Source organism: Mustela lutreola, chromosome 4 (assembly GCF_030435805.1).
Source record: "Mustela lutreola isolate mMusLut2 chromosome 4, mMusLut2.pri, whole genome shotgun sequence".
NCBI classification, from domain to species: domain Eukaryota; kingdom Metazoa; phylum Chordata; class Mammalia; order Carnivora; family Mustelidae; genus Mustela; species Mustela lutreola.
Window position 1 is genome coordinate 95,311,558 of NC_081293.1, and position 22,456 is coordinate 95,334,013.

The 22,456-nt window shown below is 40.1% G+C and overlaps 1 protein-coding gene across 2 annotated transcripts in view; it reads right to left on the reverse strand.

Annotated features, from left to right (window-relative positions):
• Positions 1-424: 424 nt before the first annotated feature.
• The window catches only part of AMPH (amphiphysin), a 263,695-nt gene continuing 241,663 nt past the window's right edge, over positions 425-22,456 (reverse strand). For both annotated transcript variants that reach the window (XM_059170541.1, XM_059170540.1), the window contains 4 exons: positions 16,277-16,486; positions 14,090-14,332; positions 11,965-12,066; positions 425-1,627 (listed from right to left, as the gene is read on the reverse strand). In XM_059170541.1, coding sequence (XP_059026524.1) covers positions 1,520-1,627; positions 11,965-12,066; positions 14,090-14,332; positions 16,277-16,486 — 663 coding nt within the window. In that variant the 3' untranslated portion in view covers positions 425-1,519. The remainder of the gene's footprint in view (positions 1,628-11,964; positions 12,067-14,089; positions 14,333-16,276; positions 16,487-22,456) is intronic.

A 22,456-nucleotide genomic window follows, 5' to 3' on the forward strand; every position in this document is an offset into this window, starting at 1 on the left:
ATTGACTTTTCCATTCCAGGTGATCTATAGGTTTTAAAGTATTTACAAGCATCAACATGGCAGAAAGAAAAGTGACTGAAAAAATGAGCTGGTGGTAGAGGAAAGTGCTGATTATGAAGGTCATCCGGTTTTCGGTGATACATGGTTGGGTCACAGCTGGCACCTGCCAGGGGCCTCAGTCCACAGCTGTTATTTGTGCTGTAGTCATCGCTGGGTGATCAACAATGACCGGGGGGAAGGGCTTTGGGGAAGGGAGGCAGGTTCCGGAGCATAATCCAGAGGAATAAGCAGATTTCCGCACAAATAACAACTCCAACCTGTTTCAGTGTCATAGTATTCGTAGTATCCATACCCTGTTCCAAGTAGTGCCTCCAACTGAACCAAACTTTGTGAAACAAAGGACTCCGCAGAAGGAAGCAGGTAATTGCTGGAGGTTACCAAAGGTTTATTTGGAATGACACAGCACTGAAAACATAACTGTTACAGATGACCTGTGGATACAGCATACATCACCTATCTTGTTTTAGGACAATCTGAGAAGATGAGTTGCATAAATATAAAGAGTTGGAAATATATAGGAGCTTTTATTTTTAATAGTGTTCTTTGGGGGTTGACTTTGATGCCCCATCAGCCAGCCAACCTTTAAAAGGGAACACTACAGAGCTGCTCATCCCGACTAGCTTAACTCCAACCACAGCAGCTAGAAGCTTAAATAACAAACCTCTGCTTTCTCCAAAGGGATGGCAGCCATGACATGCTATCTGTCACTGTGTCCTGACAACCACATTACAAAACACAGATACTGTCGACTGTTTTGGCAATAGGATGACTGGTTTTGCCCTGAAGCAAAACTGCACCTCTAATGCCAGATAGAGCAAGAGCAATGCATGTATCAATGACACTTGGGAGGCAAAGAGCTATGATGGAACGAAAGGAAGCAACTATGTATATGTAGCTTCGTGCATACACATAGATCTGAGAGTGATGGCAACTAGCATGTGGAACTGTGTGGCCAGATGTATATAGAGAGGGAGGTGTTGGAAAAGAATGTTTTGTGCAGCAGTTGAGTTTGAAACACAGTCAACTTGAAAGGGAGAGAGAGCACGTGCTCACACCTGTGCAGGGGAAGATAATCTTGTACTACAGGAAAATTCGCCACATCTTCTGCAGGGCAGCCACTCAGGACCATACACTTGGTGCAGAGAAATGAAGGTTCTGGTCTGGAGAAAGCTACTTTAGAAATGGTGGGAAGGGATCAAGGACAAGAGTCTCCACAGCTTGGACAAAGCACAAAGAAACCTGTTATGGATAATGTGGGAGACAGTGAGGACTTTTTCTGTAATTTACTTGTTTTTCTTTCCTTTTTTTTCTTACACACATGCTCCACTGGTATCTTTCCAAGCTTTGTCTGGCACTAACCTGTACATCATTAAGAGTGCAACAGCAAAAGTGAACTCTTTGGGTTTTCATAGAAGTTTAAAAACCCCAAAACCGGGCTCTTTCTATAATATTCTTGGCCCTAATCCAGGCGCCGGGTGAAGTTCTCTGGAAAGAGGCCTTTGTAGGTGGCAAGGTCTCTGTACTGAAGCCAGTCTGATTCCTTCACTCCTACCAGCCAGCCTGCATCCTGCAAGACAAAGACAGGGCGTTCAAGGTCCAAGAAACTACTGGAAAAGTCTGCACTGCCAACAGTTAACAAAGTAATTTAGTGTGATGATCCTGTACCAGGATGTTACATTATATATAAGCCCGTGTGCTGAGATAGTTCAATGGGAAGTTGCTAGGTAAAAAAATAAAAATAAAAATAAATAACAACAAACATTTGAGATGATTTATTTTCTGGATCTGTGAAAGCTAACTGTTAATACAAATAGTATAATTTTGTCTAAAGTAGAGCTCATTGATGTTAACTGGATTATGACATGAGTTCTTAAGGAAAAGGATTAGATTGCTAGCCAGGCAAAGAGAGGACACCACGTGAAAATATGTAATGCATATGAAGGCTCCCTATCCCATAGGTTAGAGTAAAAAGTGACATGAGGACCAAGGTCAGAATACAGTGTGGACCAGGCCATGAGAGGTTTTGTATTCTATCCCGAAGGACTGGCTTATAGGAGAGAACTCTGTGCCCCCAGCTCACGTCATGTGACCCAAATAAACCAGCATACCCAGGGCTTATCAAATAATAGCCACTAGATCTGGGTACTATCCTCTCTGCTGTTGCCGTTATAATCTCTCATTTTTCAAGTTTATATGAACTATAAAGCAGTTTGTTGTCATGATATTCTTGCTGGAAACATTCACATAGTCTTTATGTATACTTTATCAATTATTCCTCCAAAACACTGGTCCATCTTACAGGAGTAACATAATAAGAATGAAGACATTTAGTCACAGAAAGAAAACTGAAACCACCATGTGTGGCCATTCAGCTTGAGAGATAATACGGTAAAATGAGGAATGGAGGCTGTTACTTGCCCTTGGCCTCTTGCAGATAAGCAGAGCCTGGCTGGAAAAGGCTAAGTGTAAGTAACAGCATGAAACATACAGACTGTATAATGCAAAAACTAGCAGGAAATATATATATATATATATATATATATATATATATATATATATATATATATATTTTAGGTTTTAAAAAATTTATTTATTTTTTTTAAGATTTTATTTATTTATTTGACAGAGAGAGAGAGATCACAAGTAGGCAGAGAGTCAGACAGAGAGAGAGAGAGAGAGAGAGAGAGAGAAGCAGGCTCCCCGCTGAGCAAAGAGCCCAATGCGGGGCTTGATCCCAGGACACTGAGATCATGACCTGAGCCGAAGGCAGCGGCTCAATCCACTGAGCCACCCAGGCGCCCCCAAAAATTTATTTTTTAAAAGTTAACATGTGCATAAAAGGAAATTGAAAAACACAAGAAACAAAGAACAAAGTCATCCATAATCACAAGCAGTTTACAGTTTGACTTCTAGGTCCCATGTGTGTATCTACAAAAGTAAGCATTTTAATGTAATTAAGACCGTAGTTATGTATCATGCTTCTTTACACACCATGAATATTTAGCATTTCAAAGTCCCCAAACTATGAGTATTTTGATAACCAAGAATACATTACACCAACTCCATCTGAAAGAAAAAGTGTAATCCTGCCTTTCTCGGCAACAAAGATTTCAGAGAAGACAAAAATGGCAACAGGCCTCTAGATAAAGATACTGGCAGGGTTACCATTAAAATACTGCATTCCCTTAATGTTCAATTAAAACAGACATAAGTAAGAGTACACAATGTATAATGCTTCTAAAAGAATTCATTATCCAATCTATACTATTCAAATACTAGCAACGGGGTATGTTTCCATTGAATCACTTAATGTATTCCTATAGTACTTGTCTTGATTATGTTAACCAGTCCACGAAACAGATCCCACTTAGGATGAGGGATGGCCAGATTTAATCTGAAGCAATTCCCAACAGAGTTCAAGTACATCAGATAAAATGAGGTCTCCAAAATTAAACAAAGAAGCTGAATACATTCCCTCTTGATGTAATCTGAGACTATAAACTGATGCTGCTATACAGACTAGTAAGATAAGCATTTAGACAGGCCAATTTTTGAAGGCAGGAAAAAAAAGAAAAACGGAGAAAAAGATGACTCAATAATAATGACTGACTAGGAGGAAGAGTGCCCTCTTTAAAATTATGATGTTATTATATATGTGAAAGGCAAAGTTACACTTAAAATAAAAGATGATAACTCATTTTTTTCTGAATCTCTGGCAGCATCAAAAGGCCATATTTTCCCCCACAAGTGTCTATAGTTGACTTTATTTACAATGAGTGAAAATTCTAATGGAGCCAAGCAGAGTCATGCATTTTAAAATTGTTTCAATAAAGAAAAAAGTTAAGAACTGGCACAAACTCATAATCAAGATATAGTCTAACATGTGTATTCTGAAATACAATTTATATAGTAAAGTGAAAAACATTAGCCAGTATCAATTAGCCAGTATCAGTATCAATCTCTAGCTAAGGCAAATAGGAAAAATTAAATTTTAACTTCTTAAAGTATGTGATAGATGAAAGATTTACAGTTCTGGCAATGGCAAATAGTTTGTATCAGGTAAGTGTTTCTGCATGAAACACTTATAAACACTAGAATAACTACATATCTTTATATATCCATATGTACATATATTCAACTATTTATATATAGAAATGACATAAAACAGCATAAAAAGTTATATAATGGGATTGTTACAAACAATGGGGTTGACATATATAACAATTATTTGAAGGCACTAGCAGTGACCAAAAGCAGGCAAAAACTGGAGAATATTTAACCGTGGAAAGTAAAAAATTGTGATGAATGAGATCTGTGGTAATACAGCTTTCCCCCTGAGGATTATTCTCAAGTCTGTTTGATGCAGGACATTAAAAGGAAGAGTGAAGGGCTTCCAGAGCAGCTGTACTTTTTAACAATTTTTTTTACTTATTTTAGAGAGAGAGTGAGGGCATGAGCAAGGGGAGGGGCAGAGGGGTGGAGGGAGAGAATATGAAATGCAGGCTCCACACCCAGCACAGAACCCAACATGGGGCTCAAGCTCATAATCATGAGAGCATGACCTGAGCTGAAATCAGGAGTTGGAAACTTAAGAGGCTGTGTCACCCAGACATACAAGCAGCTATATTTTTATGGGGGATATTTTAAAAGATATCTGTAGAGGCATGTTACAAAATATGCAGAGAAACTTCCCTAAAATCCTGAGCTGCCCCCCAAATTTATAAATATACAGCTGAGAGGAAATTTAAGCCCTGCCAATGAAGAGGAGGCAGTTTGAAGTTTGAATCCCACCAAGTTAGGAAGCTTGGTCAAACCTTCAGGATTTCTACTGAAATTCCAGAAGGGCCATCCTTGGAAGTAAAGGGTATCTCAGGAATAAGAAGTCACCCTAAAAGTAAAGGCAAAATTGAAACAGAATCACCCTAACAAAGTATAAAACAAAGCTTCCATGAATTAAAGCTAATTATCTAGTAACTTACATGTCTGCTAGGGGGGAAAGAAACTAGCTTCAGAGAAAAAAATAGAATCCAGACCCTGCAATGTGTCCAGTATCAATAAAAAATTACTGGATATGAGAAAAAAGAGGAACATATATCCCAATGATAAAAGGCAACTGATACAAATGTGTGCGGAGACGGGCTAGTTTTTGGAGTTAACAGTAGGAAAGTAATGCAGCTACTACAAATATTTACAAGTACCTAACACTGGAAGTGGCTATCATGAAAGAATAGATAGGAAATTTTGGGAAAGAAATGTCAACTAAAATAACAAACAAACAAACAAACAACTACATGAACATTATAGAACTCTGTATGTATAGCATCTGAAATGAAAACCTTACTGGATAAGCTTCACAATCAATTTTAACTTAGCAGAAGAAAAGGTCACTATACTTGAAGACAAACCAATAAAAATAATCCAACCAGAGTACCAGAAAGAAACAGTGCATAAAAAGGACAGTCTTAGACACTGAGAAGTTCAACAGATGAATAATTAAGGAATCACAAAAGAGGAAAAAGAGAATGAGACACCAAAAAAATATAAGAAAAATTAGCTGAAAGTCTTCAAAATATAATGAAAAACATCAGGTTACAAATCTAAGCAGCTCAGTGAACCCCAAGCATGAAAACTACAAAAAATACAAGGCCTAAGCATATTATATTGAACCAATGGAAATCAAAGGTACAGAGAAATTCTTAAAAGTGGTCTGGGAAAAAGGCACATTTACCAGAAACAATGGTGAACAAATGGCAGCTGAATTTTAGTCAGAAAAAGCAGAAAACAGAAAACCATGGGACAACATCGTTTTTTTTTTATTTTTTAAAAGATCATATTTATTTATCTGATAGAAAGATAGAGAGCACAAGGAGGCAGAGTGGCAGGCAGAGGGAGAAGGAGAAGCAGGCTCCCCACGGAGCAGGGAGCCTGATGTGGGACTCAATCCCAGGACCCTGGAATCATGACCTGAGCCAAAGGGAGCCACTTAACCACTCAGCCACCCAGGTGCCCCAGGACAACATCTTTAAAGAGGTGAAAGAAATAAAAGTCAATTCAGAATTCTTCTTCCTACAAAAATACACAGTCACATAGACCAGTGGAACAGACTAGAGTGCCCAGATATGAACCCACAACTCTATGGTCAAACAGTCTTTGACAAAGCAGGAAAAAATAACCAGTGGAAAAAAGACAGTCTTTTCAATAAATGGTGCTGGGAAAATTGGACAGCTATGTATACAAGAATGAAACTCGACCATTCTCTTACACCATACAGAAAGGTAAACTCAAAATGGATTAAAGACCTCAATGTGAGGCAGGAATTGATCAAAATCAGAGGGGAGAACATAGGTAGTACCTCTTTGACATTGGCCACAGCACCTTCTTTCAAGATAGGTCTCCAAAGGCAAGGGAAACAAAAGTGTCTCATGGTTCATCTCCCCCTCTGATTTCCTCCAACCCACTTCTCCTTTCCTTCTAATGTTCTTCATGTTGTTCCTTATGCTCCCCAAGTAAGTGAAATCATATGATAATTGACTCTCTGCTTGAATTATTTCACTCAGCATAATCTCTTCCAGTCCCATCCATGTTGATACAAAAGTTGGGTATTCACCCTTTCTGATGGAGGCATAATATTCCATTAAATATATGGACCATATCTTCTTCATCCATTCATCTGTTGAAGGGCATCTTGGCTCTTTCCACAGGTTGGTGACTGTGGCCATTGCTGCTATGAACATTAGGGTACATATGGCCCTTCTTTTCATTACATCTGTATCTTTGCAGTAAATATCTAGTAGTGCAATTGCAGGGTCATAAGGTAGCTCTATTTTTAATTTCTTAGGGAATCTCCACACTGTTTTCCAAAGTGACTGCACAAACTTGCATTCCCACCAACAGTGTAAGAGGGTTCCCCTTTCTCCACATCCTCTCCAACACGCGTTGTTTCTTGTCTTGTTATTTTGGCCTTTCTAACTGTTGTAAGGTGGTATCTCAATGTGGTTTTGATTTGAATCTCCCTGATGGCTAATGATGATGAACATTTTTTCATATGTCTGTTAGTCACTTGTATGTCTTCTTTGGAGAAGTGTCTGTTCATGTCTTCTGCCCATTTTTTGACATGATTATCTGTTTTATGAGTGATGAGTTTGAGAAGTTCTTTATAGATCTTGGATATCAGCTCTTTGTCTGTAGTGTCATTTGCGGATATCTTCTCCCATTCCGTGGGTTGCCTCTTTGACTTGTTGACTGTTTCCTTTGCTGTGAAGAAGTGTTTGATCTTGTTGAAGTCCCAAGAGTTCATTTTCACTTTTGTTTCCTTTGCCTTTGGAGACCTGTCTTGAAAGAAGGTGCTGTGGCCAATGTCAAAGAGGTACTGCCTATGTTTTCCCCTCTGATTTTGTTCAATTCCTGCCTCACATTGAGGTCTTTTATCCATTTTGAATTTACCTTTCTGTATGGTGTAAGAGAATGATTGAGTTTCATTCTTGTATACATAGCTGTCCAATTTTCCCAGCACCATTTATTGAAGAGAATGTCTTTTTTCCACTGGATATTTTTTCCTGCTTTGTTGAAGATTATTTGACCACAGAGTTGGGGATTCATATCTGGGCACTCTAGTCTGTTCCACTGGTCTATATGTCTGTTTTTGTGCCAGAACTATGCTTTCTTGGTGATCACAGCTTTGTAGTAAAGCTTGAAATCAGGCAACGTGATGCCCCCACTTTTGTTTTTCTATTTCAACATTTCCTTTGCAATTCGGGATCTCTTCTGGTTCCATAAAAATTTTAGGATTGTTTGTTCCAGCACTTTGAAAAATGTCAGTGGAATTTTGATTGGGATGGCATTTAAAGTGTAGATTGCTCTATGCAGTATAAACATTTTAATGATGTTTATTCTTCTGATCCATGAGCATGAAATGCTTTTCCATCTTTTTCTGTATTCTCCAATTTCTTTCATGAGTGTTCTGTAGTTTCTCAAGTACAGATCCTTTATCTCTTTGGTTAGGTTTATTCCCAGGTATCTTATCGTTCTTGGTGCAATAGTAAATGGAATCGATTCTTTACTTTCCCTTTCTATATTTTCACTGTTAGTGTAGAAGGAAGCAACTGTTTTCTGTGCACTGATTTTGTATCCTGCTACATTACTGAATTGTTATATGAGTTCTAGTAGTTTAGAGATTGAGTCTTTTGGGTCTTCCATATAAAGTATCATGTCAACTGCAAAGACAGAGAGCTTGACTTCTTTTTTGCCAATTGGAATACATTTTATTTCTTTTTGTTGTCTGATTGCCTTTGCTAGGACTTCTAGTACCATGTTGAACAAGAGCGGTGAGAGTGAGCATCCTTGTTGTGTTCCTGATCTCAAAGGGAAGGCTGTCAGCTCTTCCCCATTGAGAATGATATTTGCTGTGGGTTTTTCATGGATTTTATGAAGTTGAGTTATGCTCCCTCTATTCTTATACTTTGAAGTGTTTTAATCAGGAATGGGTGTGTTTTTTGTCAAATGCTTTTTCTGATCAACTGAGAGGAACATGTGGTTCTCTTCTCTTATTGATTTGTTCTATCACATTGATTGATCTGCAAATGTTGAACCCAGGGATAAATCCTACCTGGTCAGGGTGGATAATTTTTTAATGTACTGTTGGATCTGATTAGCTAGGATCTTGAGAATCTTAGCATCCATATTCATCAGGGATATTGTTCTAAAATTTTCCTTTTTGATGGGGTCTTTGCCTGGTTTGGAGGTCAGGGTAATGCTGGCTTAATAGAAAGAGCCTGGAAGTTTTTCGTCTGTCTCTATTTCTGGAAACATCTTCAGAATAGTTATTATTTCTTCTTTGAATTTTTGGTAGAATTCCTCAGAGAATCCATCAGGCTCCTGTTTTTGGAGAGGTTTTGATCACTGCTTCAATCTTGTTACTAGATATTGGTCTATTCAAGCTGTAAATTTCTTCTTTTTTCAGTCTTGGAAGTTTATAGGTTTCCAGGGATGCTTCCATTTCTTCTAGGTTGCTTAACTTACTGGCATATAACTGTTGATAATAATTTCTGATGACTGTTTCTATTTCCTTGGTGTTAATCGTGATCTCTCCACTTTCATTCATATTATTAGTTCAGGTCCTCTCTCTTTTCTTTTATATATGTTTGGCCAGTGGTATATCGATCTGATCGATTCTTTTGAAGAACCGCTTCTAGTTTCATTGATGTGTTCTACTGTAACTCTAGTTTCTATCTCATTGATCTCTGCTCTAATCTCGATTATTTCCCTTGTTGTGCATGGGGCTGACTTAATTTGTTGTTGATTTTCCAGTTCTTTAAGATGTAAAGAGAGCTGGTGTATATTACGTTTTTCAGACTTTTTTGAGCGAGGCTTGGATGGCTATGTATTTCCTTCTTAGGACCACCTTTGCCATATCCCATAGGTTTTGGACCAATGTGTCTTCATTCTCATTGGTTTCCATGAATTGTTTAATTTCTTCTTTGATTTCCTGGTTGATCCAAACATTCTTAAGCAGGGTGTCTTTAGCTTCCAAGTGTTTGAGTTCTTTCCAAATTTTTTCTTGTGGTTGAGTTCCAGTTTCAGTGCATTGTGATCTGAGAATATGCAGGGAATAATCTCAGTCTTTTGGTATCCTTTGAGCCCTGATTTGTGACCCAGTATGTGGTCTATTCTGGAGAAACTTCCATGTGCACTGAAGAAGAATGAGTATTGTTGTTTTAGGGTGGAATGTTCAGTATATATCTATGAGGTCCATCTGGTCCAAAGTCATTCAAAGCTTTTGTTTCTTTATTGATTTTCTGTTTGGATGATCTATTACTGAGAGTGATATGTTACGATCCCCTACAATTAATGTATTCATATCAATAGGACTCTTTATTTTGATTAACAGTTGGCTTATGTAGTTGCTCCCATGTTGGGGGCAAATATATTTACTACTGTTACGTCTTCTTGGTGGCTAGATCCTTTAAGAATGATGTAGTGGCCTTCTGTATCTGACTATAGTCTTCAGCTTAAACTATAATTGATTTTATATGAGAATTGCTACCCCAGCTTTCTTTAGAGACCCACTGGCATGAAAGATGCTTCTCCATCCCTTCACATTCAGTCTGGGTATATCTTTAAGTTCCCAATATGTCTCTTGTAGACAGAATATGGACAGGTCCTGTCATTTTATCCAATCTGTAACCTTGTGCCATTTTATGGGAGCATTTAGGCCATTCACATTATGAGTGATTTTTGAATGATATGTTTTTACTGACATCATGTTGCCTGTGAAGTCCTTGTTTGTACAGATTCTCTCTGTAAACTTCTGTTCTGTCACCCATGGGTTTTTCCTTCTTTTATAGAACCCCCCCCACACACCCGCCTTAATATTTCTTGTAGTGCTGGCTTGGTGGTCATATACTCTTTTAAATGTTGCTGGTCATGGAAGTTCTTAATCTCTCCAACCATTTTAAATGTCAACCCTGCTGAATAAAGTGTTCTTGGCTGCATGTTCTTCTCATTTAGTGCCCTGCCAGCCCTTTCTGTCTTGGAGGTTTCTTTTGGCTTGCTTTCTGGGGGAGGGGCCTGCTGCGCTGTTCTTCTATCAGTCTTGCTTGGGTTGAGTCGCCCTTCAGGTTATTAAGGGGCTGGGCCCTGTGGAAACTGGTTTTTCAGGCTTTGGTTCTCTGGAGGTTTTTGTGGCCTTTCAGGGGGTCAGAGCAAAGAAAGAATATGTCTGCATCCAGACCTCCGCCTCAGAGAGAAGCCTCAGTCTGCTCCCCTCTGGGTGGTCCAGAACACACAGACTCCCCCTATGCAAACTCTACTGAACAGCACAACCTCCCTCAGGCAGTGCACACCCCCAAGTCACCACCATCCCAGTGATCACCCAAAGCCCTGGCTTGTCTCTGCACCCCTGAGCCACTAATACCACAAGCTATATTGGTCTACAGGGCCCACTGCGGGTGGCTGCCTTTGCTGGGACTGCTGTCTTGAGTCTAGGCCCACTGCCAGGTGCACTCCGACCAGTGGTCATGCAGTTCGCGAAGGCTGCTGCAGAGGGATCCTAACCAGAGATCATGCTGGGTTCTTTCAGGCACGGAATGGGACTGTCCAGACCCTTGGCTGGTCGTGGAAGGCTTTGGTCCCAGAGACCGCCGGCTGGCACCCACACCAGGCTCTCTCAGGTGTGGACAGGAGTGCACCCAGCCAAGCCGTGGTGCAAGCAGCCAAAAGCCGCAAGCCCAAAGACCGGAGGTTCCGCCGGACTCTCTCTGGCATGGGTGGTCACCAGCAGTGGCTGACCTGGGTACGTGGGCTTAGGCCCATGACCGTGACCACCTGTCCACCAGTTGTCCCTTAAGATCTTTTGTTCTTTTTGAGTGCTTTTAACCAGACTCCAAGTTAATGCTTGTCCCCAACCACAGGGCACTTTCGTATTGGGATATACTTTCCAAAGGGTTGCTTCTGGTGGCTCCCTCCCCCTTCTGTTTATCCTCCTATATCAGTCTGAGCATTCCCACTCTGCTTTACCTCACCACTGATGTCTTCTGTCCCTGTAGAGATCCAGCAGTGTATAATCTTACATCTCAGGCTGATTTCATGGGTGTTCAGAGTGTTTGGTAGATATTTAGCTCACTTTAGGGGACCGGTTGAAATAGGGTCTCCTAATTCTCTGCCATCTTTTCCTGCCCCTCCTAAATAAAATCTTCAAGAGAAATACATAACAATATCCTAAAAGAGGTGTTCTAAAGAGTTACAGTTAGCCTTGTCATGTGCTCATAAACCTTAACCCCTTTTCAGAGCTGCCATGCAACATCTCAGAAAATAGAAAATGTCTTCAGTTATTCACTGTGTCCCAGTGACCCTCAGGGAAAACAACAACAACAACATGGCCCGTAGAACCTTTCAATCTCTCCTTACCTGGTCAGCTTCTGAGTCTGAGGGGACCACCAACACCACGTCACCCCTTTGTAAGGTAAGTTCATCAGAATTAGCTGCTTCAAAATCATGCAGTGTTTCCACCTGCAAAAGATTTTAAAAGAATTTACTATTTTAAAAGCAAAAGGAAATGTAACACTGAAGTCTCCCAGCCAGACTGTCAGCAGGTACTGCTGGATGAGGAAGACAATGATCCCAGCATACCCCAAGGGAGAAGACCTCTAAACATAGAAAGGAGGTCTTGATTACTTAAAACGTCCAATCCTTGAAGACTGATATTGTGACAATTTGCGTGTACGTTTAGTAATGCAATGCCTTCTGCAAGAGTTGAAACGTCATGTGTTAATTAAATTTTGTCATATTTTTGTTACATATTTACATTTTATTATCGTTGATGTTTTATTATTGTTCATTTTTAAACTCGAACTGAGAGTGTCTAGCAGAAAGTTCCTCTAACCTCACTTCTGTCAAGTACTTAATAACTGGAAAAATCAGGGGCACCTGGTAGCACAGTTGGTTAAGTATCAGACTCTTGGCTTTGGCTCTCAGGTCATGATCTCAGGGTCATGAGATCAAGTCCCAGGTTGGGTTCCATTCTGAGCATGAAGTCTGCTTAAGATCCTCTCTCCCACTCTCTCTGCCACTCTCCTGACCCTCCCCACAAATAAAATAAAATAAAAATAAATAAAATGGCACATATAACATTTTTAAAAATAATGGGAAAAGTCATCACTTTCCACATTATATGGGAATTACTACTTAATAAAAGCCTGCAATCAATTTCTTTAAAAATTTCCTATCTTAACCTTTAAACCATATCCATCTGTTTCTTTTCTTCTTTTTTTAAAATTGAAATATATTTGGGGTGCCTGGATGGCTCAGTTGGAAAGGCATGCAACTCCTGATTTGGGGTTGTGAGTCTGAGCCCCAAGTTGGGTGTAGAGATTTAATCAATCAATCAATTAATTAATAATTTTATCAATAAATACATAAATTTCATTTTATTTATTTATATTTATTTTGTAAATAAATTAAAATTTAAAATAGAAATATATTTGAGATATAGAATTGTGCAAATTTAAGGGGTACAGATGCTAATTTGATACATTTGTATACTGTAAGAGGATGCCATTGTAGCAATACTGAGCTCCTCTATTACGGTATGTATTTATCATTTCTTTTTAGTGGCTAGAATAATTAAGGTCTAGTCTCTGATCAAATTTGATGATTATGATACAATATTATTGTCTATATTCACCACGTTGTGCATTAAATCTCTAGGGCTTATCTACCACTCATTGCAAGCATATACTGTTAAAAAATCCCTGTCCTCTCCCCTACCCTTTCCCCCCTTTTTGAAAGATTTCCTTAAAATTTAATCATAAAAAATTCTGAGAAACAAAAGCAGAAAGAGCACCATAATGACCCACATACTCACCCCGCTGGAGCTATGAGCCGTTTATTTCTCCCATGTCCCTCCCCTCAGCCCTACTCCCAGAGATCACGTGATTGGCTATTAAAATGTATATTTTTTATATAGAATCATAAAATGTCAGAGCTGGAAATGACTAGCTTATTCCCCAATTCACTTTCCAACTGAGAAACTGGAGCACAGACAGAGAAGTGATGTTCCTCAGGCCACACTGCAGATAAGGAGAAAAGCCGGGGTGCGCCCCGGCCAGCTGGTGTATAATCCAGCCCCCGGTGGATGCATGCAAGGAGGATTTCAAAGCCCTGGTCTGAGTCCAGGGCTGGAGGGACTCACAGGGCTGGGAGAGGAGCAGGAGAGGGCACTTTGGGGGTAGAGGGTGTGCAGAGAATTCACCCACTCACTACCAAGGGGCATACCATTTATCCTGTGGCGAACATTCTTTTAACTATGGATTGCTGAAAGAGATGGAAAGTCATTCCTGTGTTTTTGCTTGTCCAGAAGCCCAGAAATCCTGCCATTTTACACTGTGATGTGGGGAAAGCAGTACAGAGAAGGAATACCTATTGCAAAAAATACAAATGCAAACATCCGAAAACCAAAGGTTCCAGCAAAGGGGCCTCAAAGAAAAGGAAGGATGAATGGCCACCCAATTAAAACAAGACAAAATGACAAGACCTTGTAGAGGAAGCCGGGAGGCACATCTTGAGATGCCTCACTTGCTGCTGGAGTGGAGGGCAGTGGCTGGGAGTCCTCACTGGCTCTGGGCTCTGCAGCCAACTCTGGGGGCTCACTAGCGGGCCCGGGAAGAGCCGGGGCACCAGGTGTTTCCATGGACTCTGCACCTGTGGGGACTTCATGGTCTCCCTCTCCTTCGTTGTTGGAGGCGGGCTCTATGACGACTGAAGGGATGACCTTCTCCTGGAGGAAGAAAAATGTGGTGGTGCTGAGCAGGGGCTGGGAAGAAAGACTTCTGCGTCCTCGGGTGCACTGTGCTTTGCTTCTATCCCTGACGTACTCTCCTTGGCTCCCACGTTCCCCACATGCTCCCTTCCATAAAATACCCACTGTTCCTCAAACCTAGCCAAAACCTTTGGGCCTCAAGCCTTGCAGGACGTTCCTCCTGACATGGTCAACTTTCTCTCTCTCCTGAGACAGAAACCTTTAATGGGATTAATTTCTGGATCCTTGAGCAGTCAGGCCCTTTGTGAAAAGTGGGGTTTCTATGGAAATTGGGAAAAAGATCCGAGACTACAGGGAGAGCGGAGGGAGGGGCCCTCCGGAAGGGGAATCCAGTAGGGTCCCAAGAATGGCCTCAGTTTTGCCGTGGTCTACTCTTGTCCCACTGAGTCCTAACAATGCTTGAAGCTGACATTGAACCTCTTATGACTGCTTTTCTTCCAGAGGCCATGGGACTCCTGACTAGCCTCCAACCAGATTGTTTGTACAGATCTGGCTAGTGTTTAAATCTGCATCTGTTTGGCTTGTTGTCTTTAGAGCTCAAGCTGCAGTTAGAGCTGGAGGGATGACAATTCCCAGCAATCACTCCTCCGAGGACTCTACACGGGAAGGGGGTGTGACAGAACAAAGGATCAAGATCTCCTTCCTATTTGGTAACAAACAAAGATGAGTGACGAGAAGAATTTCACTAGCATAATGGAAGTCTGGAGATGTTTATTCCCTTGGATATCAGTGAGCTTAAGCACTTCCATTCTTCAATTTGGAGAAAATAATACACTTTTCCAACAAATCTAACAATATAATACAAAACAGTTCTGGCATTGTGATAAAAATCTCAGGAAGAAATGGCACATATTTTTGAGTTATTTCCAAAATACCAATACTGCTGTTTTTCTAGTGGGATGAACGGGATCATTTTTTGAGTAACCCTGGAGAGATTTGGTGGTAATTTCTTATGGGTAAAATCAGGACAAAGGAGAGTATCACATTGAGAGCCTAATTTTCATTGTTACTTTCTGGAGTCTAGACCAACGGTGTGGTTTAGAGCTGCCCTTGCTGTGTGCCCCCCACATCATGGACTATATGGATTTGTGAACTTTGAACAAACAGTTCTCTGAAGAAGTGAGGCACTGGCCCTAGTCCAACAACTTCATGTATGTATTTAATGACCTGTTGGCCTCTCAAATATGCTAACAGGGATGAGCTTTTGCTGAAAGGAGCCTCCCTAATGGTGGATGTGAAGGGCTATAACTATAACAATAATTCCTAAATACTACTAATAATGATAGGATGTAACTACTAATATTGGGTTCTCCCCACGTGCCTGGCACTGGGCTAAGTTCTGTATGGTCATTTTCTCACATAATCCATATAATATCCCACCATCTGACCACATTCTCTTCCTGCTCGCTCCATCTCATGCTTACATCATCTGTGCATTCTTCTTTTTCTCCATCACTCAAGGCGTGTGTGAACCTTGCAACGCTGACACTGAGAGAAAGCCAAGCTCAGTCTCTTGCTGACAATCTTATATACAAATACTTAAATAATAACAAAAATATAAATATACTAAATATACTACATATAAATATACTAAATATACTACATTATATATGTGTAATTTTATATACCTTAAGTTTATTTTGTTTATATTATTTATATTTTTATTATATAAGGAATATAATAAAAATAAAAATATTAAATAAAAATATGAATATTAAATTATACATAATATACATAAATACATATATTTTTATATATATACATATATATTTGGTGAACCACGTTACCACACAATGGCCACAAACCTGTTCTGCCCCCAGAGCTGTTACCAGCACTCTCCATTACATAGCATTCCAACCAGGGCACCTCCTCCCAGAGCCTCCCTTTTCCCTGTTCACTCACCTGAGGGGCTGCTGCTTCTGGTTCTTCTGGTTGAGATATGTCACGATCTATGGCCTCCATAGTGTCAGCATCAGTCCTGGTCTCCTCTACACCTGCTCCTTCCCCAGCAGGAAGAGCTGCCTTCTCCATCTCTGTTTCCTCCACTGGAGCCTCCTCGGCAGCCAACACCACGGCTCCAGGTGTCACAGTGGCGTCCGTTCCAGGTATGACCTGCAGCCCGGATACCAGACAGGCTGTGTCTGTATCTGTATGGGGCCTCAAGAAGAGCCAGCCCCAGCCCTTTCACCTCGGGCCATTCTGGGGAGGCTCATCAGATGTGGAAGCTCTGTGGAAGGTACAGAAGCTCAGGATTCTGGCAGGGCAGAGTCTGCCCTCCATCTATCAGAACTGACTGCTCTTCCCCAGGAATGCAGGGCACCGCATAGGGAACCTAGCCAACGCTACTGTAAGAGAGCTGTCTGTTGCCAGATGGTGGCTCCCTTGAGTTGAGTGGAGCATAACATACAGACCTGTGCAATCACTGTGCTGTACACCTGAAACTAATGGAACATTGTGTGTCCGTTCTACTTCACTTAAAAAATAAAATGAAAAAATGAAACAACAAAAAAAACCCCTACCCTTCATTCTGGGCCCCCAATGACATGACAGCCCTCTGCTCTCCTTGCAGTTACGTTCAGCAAATGGAATTTGAGTGGAAGTGACCTATGTCATTTGAGAGACTTGGATTTTACCAGCTCTTTCTACTTTTGTTGCCTGAAAGCTGATGGTCACAAAGACCTTGAAGACACTGAAGTCACGAAATGGAAGGCGTCTTTCCCCAAAACCTGGATCATGGAAAAAAGCTATGTAAGAAAGGCACCCTCATCGTGCAAAATCAGAGTTTAGAAAAACCGCATTTCAGTCTACACTCTAAAATCTTCATGGGAAAGGTCCCCAAAGCTAAATCACATTCATGAAAAGCAATATATTGGGGAATTTTCTCAATTAGACTTCTTGAGAAGGAAGGGCAAGTCATTTTTTGTTATGAAATGCACATTATAATAAAAGCTGATTAAAATTTGGGGTCTTTTTAATAGGAGTGAAATTTAAAAAATGAGAATTTTCTAAGGCTGCACACAGTCCAAAGAAGAGCTGTAAGTAGTGTTTAAAACTTGCAATAATTAAAGAAAGTGCAATCAGAAGTGTTAGCTTTAGGCAGACTGGTTGCCAAACACACATCTAAGACTCTAACATCGGTGTGGCAGGCCTGATTTGAGAAGCTCAAATCAGAAAAGGCTGAGGAAAAAAGAGTAATCAGTTGAGCTTATATAATATACCCAGGATATGTATTTCAAAAATTCATCTTGTTATCTGATGTGATTAACATTAGCCCTTCCTCTTCTCTGTGGAATAAATTCTCCCCAGTTGTTCTGTTGGGCTAGGAAAGTTCCAGTATCACGGATACTGACTGTCAGACCGAGAGCAGTGGGCAGTGCCCGCAGAATGGGCATCATAAGTGGGAGATAGAGAACGTGAGCCACATACCTACTCTCAAAGCAAGACGTCTTTATAAAACACCTTTCTTCTGACTCAAATTTATAGGTAATAAAGAAAAATTACCTGCCACAGAATACATTTTTCTACAACATATTTTACTTCAGGGATGAAAAATACTGCTCACAGCTGTACTCTTTGTTATATGGCCATATTCTTTGAAATGTACTTGTCTCTCATTGAAATTTGGCTCATGCAAAGTATACAATGATCCAAAATGTAGTCATGCCCATGATATACCATTTCTTTCTTTTTTTTTTTTTCATCCTGTCTTTAAGGTACTGGGTTCAAAAAAGTAATCAATTATATGAGTTATAATACATTCATTTAAAGCAAATTTAAATGCTAACAACTATTGAAGTAGGGATTCATATTTTTGTGAATGACTGACAATCCCCCTAATAGAAAGTTAAAAGTTTAAGATAATTGCATCTCTTGTTTTAAATAAACACGGGTCTTTGTATGGATGTGACTCAGAAAAACAAACTGAGGGTTTTGGAGGGGAGTTTGGAGGGGAGAGGGGTTGGGCGAGCCTAGTGGTGGGTATTAAGGAGGACATGGATTACATGGGGCACTGGGTGTGATGCATAAACAATGAATCTTGGAATGCTGAAAAAATAAAGTTAAAAATAATTAAAAAAGAGTAAGAACCAGATAATGAAGAAGATCATCCTCTTCATTCCAAGAAGATGAATAACTGTTCATAGCTTTATTGTTGAAGAAATCAACAGGCTTGCTCCAGGATCCCAAGAATTACTTAGCAAAATTCTTGCACATCAAACTATAAATAAAGTGCATACAGTGGACTTTCAGGCTCAAATGTAGAAAGTGGTGCCATCATAATTCCGAGTTATCTATGCTTTCCATCTGCTTGGAAATTTTGCACCTATGGAGTGAACATTTCCCTGGTTTCAACAGCTGAAAACCAGATAGACTATATATCATGCAGATGGTATGGGCAAACAGAACAGTGCACACCACCAAACACATACACACACGCACACAGAGCACAGCACATATACACATAGTTACAGGTAAAAAAGCAACCACTATGATGTTTAATAGGCTACTCCCCCAAATGATTATGCATAAATCCTCCCATACATAAATGTACCAATCACATACTATTAGTGATTGGACTTTACTCCCAACTGAATGGGAGTATGTCCAGAAGAGAATATATTTCTGTTAAGTATTAATGGTGTTGCCAAAAATAATTTAAATCTCTCTATACATATAGAATGTTAATGATGAGTCCGATTTATCTCTGGTACTCTAAATAGCCATCAATTTGATTGTATCTCCTTTACTATTGCAATATGTCATCACCTAAGTAATTCAAACAGCCATCATTGGCTGGATGTGATTTAGGCTGGACACTGCGGCTGCTGTGATGCTGACCACCAACAGGGGGAGGCCAAGGGCCCTGTCTGTTCACACTGTGATGCTTGCTGAACTCAGAGCAAATACCCCAGCTTTCACCTGGCAGCAATTTACCTGACCTCTCTCATATACACAAAAAAGGGACAGAAGGATAAGGGCCAATAAAAATCACCAAGGTTGAAATTAACAATTCTAGTGAAGGCAAGGAGCTAAGGAAACTGGCACTTTGACTACAGCGTGGAAAAACCAAGCATTTTGAATGACCTACTTGGAAAAGGGAAGAAATTAACATCCTTTCCTTCTTCTCTGAGTCCATTAGTAACGAAGTCCTATTTCTCTAATCAAGTACAAACTTTGATTTTACAGACCTTAAAAATGTTACAGAAACAGAGAAGGCCTGTCTACTATCTATATTCCCTCCTCTCTTTTTGCCTCCAGAATAGCTTTGAAAATCAGAGGTCACCCTCCCTGTAAAGCATAAGCCTGGAATCTTTTGTACATTTTCCACTCTTACTGAAATATTTCTAATGTATATTTACCAACTGCAAACACAGAACAGCATAAAAATGCAATGGAAAATAGGATCCCATTTGCTTGGATTAGGTGTTATCTCCAGATAAAGACAGGTCACAAAAAGGGTTTCAGTGACACTGTTATCACTTTTTTTTTTCTTTTTAAGATTTTATATATTTATTTGACAGAGATAGAGAGATCAGAAGTAGGCAGAGAGGCAGGCAGAGAGAGAGGGGAAAGCAGGCTCCCTACTGAGCAGAGAGCCTGATGCAAGGCTCAACCCCAGGACCTGATGCTGAAGGAATCAGATCATGACCTAAGCCTAAAGCAGAGGCCCAAACCACTGAGGCACCCAAGTGCCCCTGTTACTGCTCTTTTTGTTACCATTTTTATGGAGTCCAATTTATTAGCTCTTAGTAGACTGAGAAATGGGAAACATTTTCTGGACTCTGCTTGATACCAGAGAGGTTACACCTTCTAGGAAAAACTACAATGATTCATGACTGCTCTTTGGTTTGTTTGTTTTTTTAAATATAATCCAGGGAAACCAGAGGAATGAAACCATTGAAAGTAATTCAAACCTTTGATGTTTAATGTGGTTCAATTTGTCATGTCCCTCCAAATGTTAAAGGAAACACCAATATCTTATCCTCTGCTCAAACTGTACTGTTCAGAAACCACAGGGACAAGCATGTCTTTGGGAAGGTGAATGACTCCCTCTTTATCACAACACACGGATCTGTTTTCTTCAACTTCTGCCTCAACAATCTCTTTGACAGAAAGGGATGTGGTCATGGTATTCATGTCCCCCCAAACACCTGTTAGCAAAATTTCTGTAAGTGGGACAAAATGGATGCAGTACAACAATGGCCCGTGTATCCTGCAAAGTAGGGAGACACAATAGGATGACAGAAAAGAGTCACGCCCTCCATGAGATGCGCTGTGAGGGGAGGTCAAAGGGGACCCAGATTCCAGAGGAGCCGTAGTGATGGGCTGCATGAGAGTTGGTGATCTTTGGGCTTTATGTAATTTATGGATTCATTTTATTTACTCGGTGTTTCCTTGGCAATGTGAGCCTGAGCAATGCCTGAGAAGCCGCCTACCAGTAACTGGTCTGGGTGAGGACAACCCTGGTATAATATTCCATATGCATCTACTGGCTAGCCTATTTTAACTGGAAATTGGCAGTCCTCTGATTAAAAAATAATGGAGACCATAGGTTTAAAGATAATAGAAGAAATAACATTTTCACCTATTTTTTCAATCATTTTTCTGTGCCTAGTGGCACTTTATTATCTGTTTATAATACAGTGATCATGTTTCTTAGAAAAATTATATAAATGGACTTTATAATTTGTACTTTGTTGTTTTTTAATATTTTATGTATTTATTTGAGAGAGAGACAGTGAGGGAGAGTATGAGTGAGGAGAAGTTCAGAGAGAGAAGCAGACTCCCCGTGGAGCTGGGAGCCTGATGCGGAACTCGATCCCGGGACTCTAGGATCATGACCTGAGCTGAAAGCAGTCGCTTAACCAACTGAGTCACCCAGGCGCCCTGTACTTTGTTTTTTCTATTTGACAATTTAACATTTTTGTCATTGAACACTAGTTGGTTTCTAGTTTCTAAATGTTGTAATAATACTCTGATGGGAGATCTTGGTTTGTAACCATATTAACAGCAATTGGTCAGACGTACATTTAAATAAATACTAGGCCCTAATACTTTTATTCATTTACGATGTTTCTACTAATGACTGTTTCTGAATTTTTGCCCAGTACTTTATTATGGTAAGTCAATACAGAGAAAATAAAAAGAATCAGACAGTGAACGTCCAAATACCTACTACCTGAGACCTTCAACTGACGTGTTACATTTGCTTTATTCTTTCTGTTCATGTTGACTTTGAGTCATCTTTTTTCAGTCTATTGGAATACATGTTCATAAAATGTTTTTTGGAAATTCTCTGGTGTTTCTATAGCCTTTCTACATTTGATAACATCTCTCTGCGCTTTCACATATGACCAACTACACTGTCTTGGGGGTAAAACTGCAACAGTGTGACTTTTTTGTGTTCAACTTCTACCAGGTGTTCCAACAGCTCTTGAGCGTTCACCCTGGGAAGGGCGAGTCTGAGGTCCGCCTGATTGCTCTCTGCTAGCACCCTGCTCCAGACAAAATGCTTACAGGACTTTATCAATTCTGAATTTAAAATTTTAAAAGAATACATCCAGATGTTAGTCCCTCATAAATTCTGCCTTTTGTAGGTGGTTTTTATGGTCTGCAGGCAGGAACTCCTGCAATAAAAAAAACTACTTCTCCATAGGGCTGACTGATGGGGCAGCTACTCCTTTATGGTCCCTTCTTGGCAAACTGATGATCTGTGAATCCTTTTCTCAGTCTTTGGTTCCCCCATCTACCATCTTTCCTTATTATTTTCCTCTTTGTGTTGAAAGAGCTCCCTCAGTTTACCTCCTATCACATCAATTCTCTACACTGTGATGTCCGGTCTTTACTACTTACCTGCAAGTTTTAATTCTAGTATTACATCTCCCATTAAAGTTGTTTCTTAGGTCATGGACCTCCCTTTTCATATGCCTCAAAAGCAACTCCCTTTTTATCTCAATGTGGTTACCTTACCACCCCCCTTTCATTTTTTTTTGTTTCCTGTGATGAAGGTTATCTAGAAATTTTACCAAAAACAACAAAAAAATCTGGTAACTTTTGTTGTTGTTGTTCTCTAAAGAAAATCTG